This window comes from Rhamphochromis sp. 'chilingali' (assembly GCF_963969265.1).
Source record: "Rhamphochromis sp. 'chilingali' genome assembly, chromosome: 16".
NCBI classification, from domain to species: Eukaryota; Metazoa; Chordata; class Actinopteri; order Cichliformes; family Cichlidae; genus Rhamphochromis; species Rhamphochromis sp. 'chilingali'.
The window spans coordinates 23202899-23216207 of NC_137943.1; the positions used below are offsets into that span (position 1 = coordinate 23202899).

Genomic DNA, 13309 nt, shown 5'->3' on the forward strand with positions numbered 1-13309 from the left:
CATAGAACAACGTTACGAGTATGTGCAAGTACGCATACATCCATGTCCACAGTACAGTTAGTGGACATACTGTGTTGCTTAGTGGCCTACATTACTTCTGGACAATACTGTGCTACCTGATTGACCGTTCTGAACACCTGTACGCTTTTCCATGTTCACAGAGGATAATGCAGTTGGACGCGATGGCCAGACCCCATGAGTACCTCTTCCTGGATGAGGCTGGCTTCAACCTCCAGAAACGAAGGCGAAGAGGCCGTAACATCATTGGCCAAAGAGCCATCACTGAGGTTCCTGGCCAACGGGGGGGGGGGGTAATATTACTCTTTGTGCAGCTATGGGTACGGAGGGGCTTGTCCACTGGCATGCTGTCCTTGGGTCTTACAACACCCAACGTCTCCTCACCTTCCTAGAGGAGCTAAAAGACATCCTCCTGGACCGTCAACAACACCATCCTAGGCTAGCACATCACATGTATGTGATCATTTGGGACAACGTCCGCTTCCACAAAACACACCAAATCAGAGAGTGGTTCACCACCAACAGTGACTACTTTTTAAACGTCTGTCTGCCACCCTACTCCCCTTTCCTGAACCCTATAGAGGAGTTCTTCTCATCATGGAGATGGAAGGTTTATGACAGACAGCCATACACAAGAGAGAACCTCGTACGGGCAATGGAGCTGGCCTGTGCTGACATCCCAGTGGAGGCCTTCCAGGGATGGATTCGCCATTCCAGGGCGTTTTTCCCGCGGTGCCTAGCAAGGGACAATATAGCCTGTGATGTGGATGAGGTGATGTGGCCCAATGCAGCTCGGCGACATGATGCCGCACAGTGACTGTGTGTAATACTGTAAAAAGACCGTGTAGACAATAAAAAAGACTTCACACCCTGATCATGTTTCCGAGAGTACTGTTGTGTGCGATAGATTCTGTTTTTGCATTGAGTTGTATTACAGTAGTGTACGTACATGCAGGATGTTTTTATAGATTTATAGTCTTCATGTGAAACTCACAAATCTAAATGCCTAATCCTCTGCAGGGTTCTATGACGATCCGTTACTGTACAGTTTATAAAATATGCATTGGCAGTTATGAACCAAAGAACCTTCTCACAAATTGAGCATTGTGTTTTCAATTGTTTTGCTGTAGTGTGTAATGCTGTGTATAGTGTTTACAGTTTTGACAGCTTCGAGCTGCTCTCTTGGTGTGGGAGTTTGAGTTTTGCAGTGGGAAGGTGTGGTTGTGTTTATGTAGCTTTAGAGAAGGGTGTTCTGTTTGGACATTGGGGGACCTGGTGGTAACGTTTGTGACATGTGTTTTAGCATTTGAGAAAAACTGTAATATGACACATGTGTAGTTTGTCTCTTAAAAACACTAGGGGGCACTCAGGTACTCTGTGGATGATTTAGAAGCCTTTCAGAGTGATTAGTAATTTACTACAAGAAATACTTTGTTGCATCATTTTAGTGTGCTCTTTGTGCGCAACAAAAAACAAAACCTGTCATAAGCAATCTACATTAAGCTATAATGGCTAAACAAGCAGTTAGGACTTTCTTTTTTTTTTCTGTGATAAGCACAAAAATTAAGTTAAAATTAAACCAAAGGTACAGAGATATCTGATAATGATGATTAGGCAGGTGGAAGATCTCCAGGTTTTCACTGTACTTCATTTGCTTGTAAGAGTCACATTCTCCTCTCTCGCAAACTGAAAAGAAAACAGAAATCCACTCTGGTCAGATGCTTACCACAATGCATGCTACTCCAGGTACCTCCCATCCCTTTCATTATGAATCACAAATAATATGATGTAAAATTTGATGTTACCTTTTCATCGGAGGAGGTTGGCAACATCTTTCCTGTGTGGATGGTTTTGATCTTTGTAGCCCTGGTTAGCGATCCAATTATTAATAGTAGTTAGATGGTCATCTGTCATAACACCTTTGTTTTTAAGCTGGTCAGACCATTCCTTTACCATCTTTTCACTGTGGTGTGGAAAACTTTTTTCAAAATCTTTAAGTCTGCTTTTGCTTATATTTGTATCCTGGAAGTTTTTGAAGTTCCTGCTACTATCCAACCAGAATCTTGGCATTGAACCAAGGATTGTCAGCTTGAAAGTACCCACAACATCATTACTATTTATGGCTGCAGCCAAGAGGTCTCTGAAGGCTTGTGATTTTGTACTGGGAAATTCACGATGTACTTCTGCAGGCACATAAACTGTTGGAAGTTCACGGCCATGATATTTGTGTACATCAGAAATGTTCCCAGTAGATGAGTTTGTTGCCACTTCAAGCATGGCTTCTGCTAATCTGCTATTCTGGTTCAATTTTCTGGCATTCAATATGCTACTGACTGGTGGCTGGTGATCTGCATTGATGAACTTTCCAGTTCCTTTATTTTTTTTTGCATGTTTTTGCCAATCTTTGTATTTTTCTACTTGGCCAACTAATTTCTGACGTAACTTTTTGGTTTCTTTTATGACTTTTCCAGCTCCCTCTAACATGTACCAGTCCCCTCCCCTGATCGTTTTAGTAAATTCTTTCCGCTTGATGAAAGGCTCCCATTGGCCTGGGTAACTGAGGAGAGCATCAGCCTCCACAGATCGAAGACGATTTGCTTCCACAGTGATCTCTTCTTCACTGGCTTGTGGTTTCATTCCACGTGCCCAAGCAGAAAACAGACAGCTCTTGCCTTTGTTGTCTATGCTCACTGTCTGGTTATTGATGTGCACATCATAATGGCCATCGGGGTATTGGTCACTCTTTGGTCTGTAGATCAGGGTCACAGTTTGATTGGCATGTTGAGTGTCTGGGCTCAGCTCTTGCATTTTGGTAAGTCTTCCATTGCTGTCCTCTGTTAGGATGACAACTTTAGTGCCAGTGGCTTCTGACAGGACTCTGATATCAAGGATGGTGCCTGCAGTCGTGGAGTTCTTGATCTTTTCAGCATGTGATCGTGAGCGCTGACCTGCCTCTCCTTCAACTTTTAGGTTAGAATTTGGGTGTTTTGGCATGTATGCAATGTATCTGTTGTCCTGTCCTGCTCTGAGCTTTTCCTCTGTTCTGGCACTCTTTAAACCATTTCTCACATATTTACCAATAACACCATTTGCCTTGTCTTTAACAATAGAAACAATGTGACTGGAGAACGTCTGGTGGAAAACTTCCACCAAAGCATCAGCCAATAACGTACTGATGGTGCTGCCTAAATCCTGCTTGAAATCTTTCAGCAGTTTAATGTCTTCTGCAGACAGATCACTTACATTCACAGTCTCTGATTTTCGTTGCTTTTCTTTAAATATTTTCAGCTGTTCGTGAAAATTTGAAAAAAAGTTGTCTGACAGGCTGAGCACTGCACTGATGGCTTCCCCTGCCAGTGTGACCATGTGGACACCTTGTATAAATGTCAGAATTGTTTTTGCTGTTCCTCCAGTGTGTGATTTAGCTTTTTCAATCACTTTGTAGAGGGATGAATTCAGTTTGTTCTGCCAGCTGAGGTCTTCATGGAATGGCTGTATTGCAGTTTTGCTTAAGTCTGTGAAAACGGCCAGCAGCTCTTCCTTTCTTCTCTCGTCATTCAGGAGATCATGAAGTTGTTTTTTGTCCTCAAGGTGTGAAAGAATAATGAGGTCTACTAATGAAGATGACGGCTCTTTTTCTATTTTTAATTTCACATCATGATCAGTTCTCTCTTTCACCTTGCTTTCGATTTCTTCTAATATTTTTTTTATTATTTCATCTTCTGCCTTTCCCAGTCCAAAGGTGATGAGTTCTTCTGCAATTTGTTTACCTGTGTGTTTTACTGCATTCTTCATATTTGTCTTTAAAACAACACTGAAGCCATCTTTAGCTTGTCTAGAGAGAAATTTTGGCATTGACTTAAGCTGTTTGCCAAATTTAACTAAGGATTTAAAACATTTGAAGCCCTTTGAAATCAGCTTTCCAACTCCGAACCCAATGAGAGAGACACCAATAGAAATGGCTTTGTCTATAGCCCATGACTTCCAGCTGAATTCTCCTGTCACCATGGCCTCAATGCCAGTGATGCAGTCTGATATTCCCTCAATAATCAGTCCCATTCCAACTTGAGCAAATGTTCCAAATGTAAATGCAGTGAGCAGTGCTCCTCCAACAATCTGTAAAACTCCAAGAAAGAACACCAGCAGACCTTCCCATGAGAAACGAGGCTTTTCTTCCACAGAAAATACATATTTCAGACCTCGTCTGTAGAGATTGTAAGCTTCATCTTGGAGATCTTTATCAGCATCTGAAAATAGTGAGAACATTGGGGATTTTGGGGCCATTGCATCCCTCCCTTTCTCTCTTATTTCTCGTAACTTTTGGATGGCCTCAGTAATGTTTTTTTCAAAGTAACTATACATTGTGGACCTGGTTGATAACTGTTTTTCCAGGCTGGTTGTGTTGCTGTTGGCTGAGTCTGCAGAGGACATTTTTACAAACTGAAGACAGACTATTAGTTCCTCATTAAGAAACCTCAAAGATTCCTGTGCCTTTGTTAGATCATCTATGGCCTTAGGGAGATAATCTGATTTCTTTTGTTGTATAGTACAGTATGCATGATTGTAAAATGCTACAGCTGCCCAGCTTTTATCCTGTTTCATGGCTTTTTCAAACATTATGGCTGCAGCATCCCACTTTTTTTCATCCAGTGCAATATTTCCAAACTTGATGTAGTGATAAATGCTGGAACTTGGTGAAGTCTGACTTTCAGACTGACTTTTTGCCTTTGACAAATCAGCTTTCAGACTCTCTTGCAGTTCATTTCTCTTCAACTGATCAATTTCTTCTGATTTAGTTTGCAGCCAAATCCCCCAGAACTCATTCATGATGGCAACAACAGCTCTTTCCTCGTCTCCATCAGTGGTGTCATAAATATCTTGAAGTGTTTCACAGTATTCTGAAAACAGGTCCTCCCGCAGTTTCATCTCAGCAACATCGTTCATCATGTGTTTTATCTTTTCTGCTGCAAGTCTGTCTCTTGTGCTCTTGGCTTCCTCCAGAGAGGACACTGTGCTGAAAGATGGCTGCAGGTGTTCAGTGGAAATGATTATCTGAGCAGATCCAGGTTTACCTTTGCGTGCAGTTCTTCCAAAAGCCTGGAGTTCCACTCTTGTGTTCTCAGCAAGGAAAGAGAGGATCACAAATAACCCTCCATTATTGTTCACCTCTGTGGACACTTTAATGTCTGTGCCACGGCCGGCAAGGTTTGTGGCAACAATGACATCACCAGGAAGCAGCTCCTTGTCTATTTTACTCAAACTGTCTCTGTCACTGCGGCAGTAGAGAATCAATTTTTTATTTGGGATGCTGCTCTTCAGCTCTTCGTAGATCTCTTTGGCTTTGTTGATAGTTTCACAGATCACCAACGCTGCTCTTCCTTCTCTGTATGAATTTGGGGAAATCTGAGCCGTGACCACATCTTTTATTTCAGATTCCCATTCTTCAGCTGTTTTTTTCAGAGTACCTTTGACCTCAAATAACTTTTTCCTGTTGAATGTTGGTATTTTGCACACAGAGAGATTTGGATACAGGTCCTGCAAAAACTGAATGTCTGCTTTGCTCCCCAGTGTTCCTGTTGTTCCGTATATTTTCCCCTGGTATTTCTCAAAAAAAGAAACGTTGGAAATGTAGTTTGTCACTGTTGAAATTGTGCTCAGTTTGACTTGGTGTTTAATCTCCACAAACTGCTGCAGACCATCACCCCATTTCTTATTCAGTTCAACAATACCAGTGGATCTGAAGTCCACTGGACAGACGTTGTCATTTTCTACGACATATTCTTGTCCTTGTTTCAGTAACATTGCCAGAAAGGCATTCTGAACCCACACTGAGACTTTCTTCTCCACCAGAGTCTTCAAGAATCCAGGAATGCTGATTTTGTCTTTATTGTTTTCACATGGGGTGTACTGAATCCTCTCAGAGATCAATTCTGCAATGGGCTTGACAAGAACTTCTTCTGACTTATAGAGAGGACAACACAATCCTTCCTCCAAGACAAGAAATGAAAGCTCTGGGATGTCCAGGTCATTGTATGGACTGCACTTTTGAAGACAGAGCAGTCCCTTGTCATCTAGCGTGTAAACAGTAAAGCCGTAAGGCACATAGTCCTCAATTTCTTTGAAAAAGTCAACCATAGCATCCTGACTCACTGTTTTCAGTTTAATGAGAAGTTCATGGTTTTCACTCTTGTAGATATCTTCTGAAAATCCTTTTGGCACAATGTTGGATTCTTCAGCAATAGTTAAAATGTCCATTGGATCACTAATTTCAGTGTCTTCTGTGTTCATTGAGTCATAGATGGCCTTGAAGAATGAAGCAGGAGGACCTCGTACAAATGTCTGATGTCCTGTAGATAGGAAGCCATACTGACTGACGTGGCTCCAGATCATGGTGAGAATAATGTTCAGGTGCTGCATGGAGACCATGGGGCTGGACAGGTATGTCAGCTGCACTCCCTGATCCAGCAGCAGTGAGTCCACTTCATCGATAATGATGCACTGAAAGTTACGATCAGGCCTCACATCCTTCATCTCAAATATTTGGCGAAGGTGATCAGCAGCAAAGGCTTCAATGGTTCCATAGACCACGTCCTTCTGATAGCATTCTTTCCGATCTTTATCCTCATTTTTATTTGTGTTTGTGTCGACTGTAATGCCAAAGTATTTGTAAAATTTGGCCCATTCTTTAGCATCTCTTTGACATAACACAGAGGAGCTGGACACCACATCCACCTTTTCACCTCTAAGCACACGCAGCACTGCAAACATTGCTATGACACAAGACTTCCCTTCTCCAGTTCCCATCTCCAGGAGCTTCCCAGTGTCAGACAAGGCCAACAGGCACCAGCTTATCATCTGAGTTGCCCTGGGAAACCACTTCCTTTCATCTTTGTGGAGGTGTACAGCATTGCATAAGACTGCAAGAACTTCCTGAAGGTCCTCTGTCTCCATGCTGTGACTCAGAGTCCTAGCTCGCCGTATATCTCTCTGTTTTTTAATTTCACCAGTTTCGATGAGGTTTGTTACATGAGTTACTATGTTGTATGATTTACTCAGTGTTTGTTCGTCAATTTCTTTCATCTGCCGTATTTCATAAAAAAGGTTGTCAATGCTTTCAGTTTTCTCATCTTTAAGGCTCTTTTCTAGATGCTGGATCAGATTCTTAGTTGTGCATGAATCTATGAGCTCAAGGAGAGATTTATTGTTTTCATCTTTCCACTTGGAAGAAACCTGATATGTTTCCACCAAATGTAAAATCTTCATGATGGAAATACAGCTTTTATCATGATGGTGTATAGTTAATGCTTCAAGAACGTTTAAGGCCTCTACTGGTGACCAAAGTCTTTGTTCCCCAAGATTTGAAACCATCTCAAAAACTCCTTTGGTTTTTTTTTTTTTTGAGTCTTGAAATTGTTCCACACAGGCAAATAAAATCTCCAAACACCACTTGCCTGCAGGATCTGTCATGTTTTTAACAGCTTCTGTTTCACTAACAAAACTTTTCATCAGATTCTCCAGAAAGGTCAAAATGAAGATCTCATTAAAAAGCAGTTCCTTTCTGGTGATTTTCTTTGAGATTGTGATGATTTTATTGTCAGTGATTGTGTCTTTGTTTAGGGTACTGTGAAGGACCTGAAAAAGGGCCTTAATAAACATGTGTATCAGTCCCACATCTTCACTGTGAAATTTACTCATGAGGTTCTGCAGGACCTCCGCAGCAAACACCAGGGAGTCATCGTCTTTGAGTCTTGAAAGTTCCAGAGCATGCAGAGCACTGAGACTTTGTTTTTCAATAATAAATCCACGACTAAACGGTGTATGCCCTGTTTCCATTGCCTCTATGCCATGTTGAACATAATCTGACACAAAATCATCCATTGTACCATAAACAATGTCTGCTTCATAGACATCCTGGAATGATGGGTCAGTCTTCTTCACGTTTGTGTTAAGTGAAATGTTAAGGTGCTTGTAGAAGTCAGACCACTCCTTTGTTTGCTCCTCTGAGTGAAGATCAGAGCTCAGCACAATGTCCAATTTGTTTCCCATGCAGACTTGCATGGCTGCAAACATGGCTGTAACACATGGGTCTTCTTCCACACCAACCAGTTGTACCACTCCACTTTTCTGAGTCAGCACCAGTCCACACCACCGCACCACCTGCCTCACTGTGGGCCACCGGCCTCTTATGTTGAACACTGCTTTGCAGAGCTGACACAGACATTTCTGTATGTTGTCTGCATTCAAAGATTCACATTTAAATGAATCTTTCATAAAAGTTTCTTCTTTTGGTACATTTTCTGTATATTTCAGGACACCAGTGTTAATGTTTTTTATCATTTCAATGACAGAGTCATCCAAATTCCACAACATTTTTACTTCTGCTAAAACTGCAGTTACACTGTTCTCATCATTTCCTCTTAGAGTCTTTTGGAAATCCTGACAAAATCGCTCAGGAGCAGCAGATTCAAGGAGCTGGATTAGAGAGTGCCCACAGTCATCTATCCAGTCTGGTGGTATGTCATACACTTGTACCAAGGTAAGGATTTGAGTTATGGAATCATCATCCGCATATTTCTGTGACAGTGCTTTAAGCAGAGTGACTGCTTCCATTGGAGTCCATTGGTTTCTTTGCACAAGTTTGAGGAGCATTTCAGTAGATTTTGAGTGGGCTTCTTTTCCATTTAGATCTGTGAGTGTGGATAAGAGAAGCTTTAAACACTGGATTTCCATCTTAAAAGTGAACACAGAGGCTCTTCCAATTGTACTTTGCAGTGATGATGTAAGGGTGCTCAGAAACTCAATTATAAAGAGGTTCTCAGTGGAAATCTCATATTTTGCCCATTTTTTGGCTATGAAGCCGGCATCACTATCAGATCTTCCGCTGTCATTGAAAAGGTGCATCAAGTTCAGATACAGGGCTTGAGTCAAGAGGAAACTCTCAAAAACACCACATGCTGATTGGCTGATGGATCCCAAATGGGACTGCATATGATTGGAGATGGTTTGTAGGGAAACTTCTTCAGATATTTCCAGAGACAGAGCACAGAGCTCTGTGATGAACACCTGAGTGTGCTGCAGAGTGCTGATGGATGGAGGAGCACTAATCCACTCATCAAACAGAAGTTTGTCCAGGACTGAAAGGATCTCACTGAGCTGATCAGCTGTGAGCTGAGTCAGACTGAGACTCAAAACCTCAACACTGCATTTTGTAGAAAGAATTTCAAGAAGCTCATCACTGCCACTACCTGATTTATAGTTAGCTTCAAAGTCATCCAGATGCCATATTAGAGCATCTCGCTTGGTTTCATATTCCTGAGAAATGTAGCTGCTCAATTGTTTCTCAAGCTGCTCTTTGGCTCGTTGGTGAGATTCTTGTAGTCTTTGATTCAGTTTTTCTTTCTTCCTCTCCTCCTCTCTTCTCCTCTCCTCCTCTCTTCTCCTCTCCTCCTCTCTCCTCCTTTCCTCTCTTCTCTTCCTTTCTTCTTCTCCTCTTCTCCTCTCCTCTTCTCTTCTCCTCTCCTCCTCTCTTCTCCTCTCCTCTCCTCTTCTCCTCTCCTCCTCTCTTCTCCTCTCCTCCTCTCTTCTCCTCCCCTCCTCTCTTCTTCTCTCCTCCTCTCTTCTCCTCATTTGCTCTTGATCTCTGATTGGCTTATTAAAGCAATATTCACACTCATATGCGTCATCGTGACCAACTGGTCTGTAGTATTCACCTCTATTGAACACATATACGACTCGACCATGAACCTCAGTTCTGTAAAGGTCATCAAATGATTTGCATGAAGGCAAGACTAGATCACATTTGCAGCATTTAAGATTATTGCCCATGTTACTTTCTGTTGGGACCTGGTTCCCCATTTTGATGACTTCAGCAGACAAGTTGCAGTTATCTGAAAGATAAGAAAAAAAGAGTGATTAAATGATCACAGACTCCGCTTTGTTTTATCCAGTAACCCTAGATTATTTCAGTTATATCTTGCCAAACATGTTTTGTGGTTATTAGAGTTTTTCTGAATTGCTAAAACACTAAACCCCATTCTCTAAACCAAATTCTTAGTGGCCTAAACTTATTTTTCGAATCAAACACTCTGTTAGCCAAACCTTAAACACGGTTAAGCCATTTAGAGACGATTTGCAAAACTCATCCACTCTTTTTATCAAACCCATAAACACATGCTCAGTCACTAAACACATTTCACACGTGTATTGCAAAACTGTAAACACTGGCAGGGGTTCTGCAACATCATGCAAACCTGTGGACATATAACACTACACATCTCCTGACATTTCTTGGTGGTCTACAGGATATTACGGCTGGATGTGAAATATATATTTCATGTTATTTTTGTTATCTACATTCTAATTCTTTTGTTACAGTTTTTTCTGAATGCTTAAACCCTAACTGTGATTCCTGTAGCACAATCTCTAAAACTATTCAGACTTATAGCAAAACCACTCACTGAGTTTGCAAAACTAAAAGCACAAAAACTGCTTTGCACTCAGTTTGCAATTTTGTAACACACACTTTGCAAAACTGTAGGCACAATTCACTGCACAACACTCAATTACCAAATTTCCAACACACTCCTAGCAAAAGTATACACATGTATGGCTATCATTAACACTAATTTGCCAACTGTCTGGCACACTTTCACATGTGAAAACTTCTTTAGATAATTCGTTCACTTTGCAATCAGCCTAAGCACTATAATACAGGTAAGCTGTGTGTGCGGAGTACAATGGAGGGAGCAGAAAGAGTGAGAAGTAGAGGAGGCCGAGGAAGAGGACGTGGAGGTGAAGAAGTAGGATGAAGAGGACGACAAGGACAAGGAGGAGCAAGAGGAAGACGAGGAGGAGGGAGAGGAAGATGAGGAGGGGGGAGAGGAAGGGTAGGAAGAGTAAGAAATAGAATTGCTGATGACATCAGAGCTACAATAGTGGACCATGTAATCAACCGTGGAATGACCCTGAGGGTAGCTGGCCAACGGGTCCAGCCTAACTTGAGCCGCTACACTGTAGCAAGTACCATAAGGACATCTTGAAATGAGAATCGGTTAGTACAGTCACTTCGCACAAAGATTTGTAGTACTGCCATATGCCAATGAGAAACACACCAATACCATTGATGTAAAAATACTGAAATTGTTACTTTACAGAATTGCTAGATGACCAGATGCTGGGGGCAGAGGAAGCATGTTCACTGCAGACCAAGTAACCCATATAGTCATTATGGCGATTGCAAATAATCCTATACTTGGAAATAGACACTTGTGTTCGTTTTGATGTGTTTGAATAAACACCAGTACTTGAAGTTTGGATCCCTCTATGCTTATGGATCTATGACAGAAGTATGAGCTCAAACTGACATAGCCTACCTTGTGCACAGAGAAAGCAAAAGCCAGATGTGTTTTGTATTCATACCATCAGTGTGCAGTTGGCGCATTGTGTGCTTAGTAGATGATGGCTTGTGTGTACTGTTTGATACGGAAACACCATTTTTACGAAGGTGTGAAGAGTTAATCTAGCTGTGTTTGCTTTTGCAAGAGAACTACAATGTTTTGATGATTGGGTGACAGGTTTTCTTATTTGTGTGAAGAGTTTTGCAAAATTAGCCAATAGTTACAAAAAATGTGCTTAAGCAATCAGAAAAAACTGTAAATACACTTACAATAACTATGCCCACATGCCCTGGATGCTGTGTCTTGAATTATTTGATGTAGTGTCTAACAAATGTTTTGTGGTGAATATACTTTTACTTGCTGTGTTTATGATGTGAACACATTGTTTGGTTTTGAACACAGAATAACAGATTTTGAGATAATTGTTTGATTTCAGCTGAAAAGTCTGGGGTTTTGTGAATGCAGTTAAAATTTTTGGATTTGTGTTTAAGGTTCTGAGAAAATAGGTGGAGGTTTCAAGAAATGTGAAAAGAACCCTGAAGTATATAAATACAGTTAATAGCTAATACCCTTAAAAAAAAGTTGATTCTCTTCAGGGTTAGGTGGTAGAGGTTAGGGTGAGTAAGTTGTTCCGGGCCCTTACAGGCAGAAAAAAAAGGATTGAAAGTGTTCACTTCATTCCAAAATAATCAATTGCCTTGAACTCTCTGAAGTTTATGTTTTGATATGTTAATATCTATAATATTAGGGGTGTAAAATACCATACATGCTGTCAATGGAAAATTGTACTTAGTAGTCAATATAATCTTTTAATGATATAAGTTTATATATGATAGAATACTGCATGATGACCTTTTTATGACTCAAACTGTTGTTCACTACAGGACTTGTTCTGTTCCCCACTCTCGTGTGAGCACTCTGTGACTGCCCTTGCAAGTAAAACCTGCAGCGTGTGTGTTTCCAGTCTCTGACTCTTAGCTGAAGAAGTGTCTTTAGAATACATCTCTTGACACATGCTTTTTTTTATTATGTTACAACTTCAACTTGTAATACATGTATTAAACCTAATTTAAGACTAGAAGTCTTTGCTATGTGTTGTGGCTGTCTAATGAGTGGAAAAGAGAAATACTTTTAGTTCATCTTATCATGATGTAAACAAACAGTTCATTCCATGTGCCCTGTGTCATTGAGCCAGGGATTTGATTTTTGGGCATGTTTGGGTTTTTTTTCTCATTTTATATCTTTGTATTATAATTCTGTGTTCCTGTTCTAAAGGTCTTCAGGTTCATTCTGGGTAAAGATGAGTTCTGTGTTAGCGAGCCATAGTTTTCTGTTTATGTTCTAGTTTCCTTGTGTCTCTGAGTTTTGTTATCTATTTTTCTGATTCATGTGTTCTTGTTTGATTATGTTAGTTCCCTTTGTGTATTCTCTGTGTCTTTCCTTCAGTGTCTCCTTTGGAAGCCAGCCTTGTCTCCGTGTTTACTCAGTAGTGTGACTGTTTAGCTCCTAAAGTTTATATATCTAAGTCCTGTTCGCAGTGTTTGTTACTTTCTGTTTAATTAGTCCCTTGTCCCGTATGTAATGTTCAGTTTATGTTATGGTATGTTCAGTTTTCCTTTCCTTGACTTTTAAGTCTGTGATGAGTTTCAGGTGTGTACCCATCTGTTGCCTATTCCCTCATCAACCTGTGTATATATAAATCTTCTAAGTCTCCTTGTGTTGCATTCTCCCTCTTGCTGTGTGTTTCCAAGAGTTCTGTGGGTTTTTGTCCTCATAATTTCCAGGTTTCCTATTTCATTAGTTCTTAGCTCCAGTTTTTTTCCTTGTCTGAAATTGTTTATTTTTTTAAATTTAGTTTCTAAATAAAGGTGATAAAGGGGCTTCCTTTAGTTTAT

General features: G+C 40.7%; 1 protein-coding gene across 1 annotated transcript; it reads right to left on the minus strand.

Moving 5' to 3' along the window:
• Positions 1 to 4634: 4634 nt before the first annotated feature.
• Positions 4635 to 6969, minus strand: LOC308412767 (protein translocase subunit SecA-like; the record flags this gene model as incomplete). Its single annotated transcript, XM_080907329.1, is given in 2 exon segments — positions 4635 to 4721; positions 4723 to 6969. Coding segments are annotated over 2 exon segments (2334 nt in total).
• Between the last annotated feature and the right edge of the window lie 6340 nt (positions 6970 to 13309).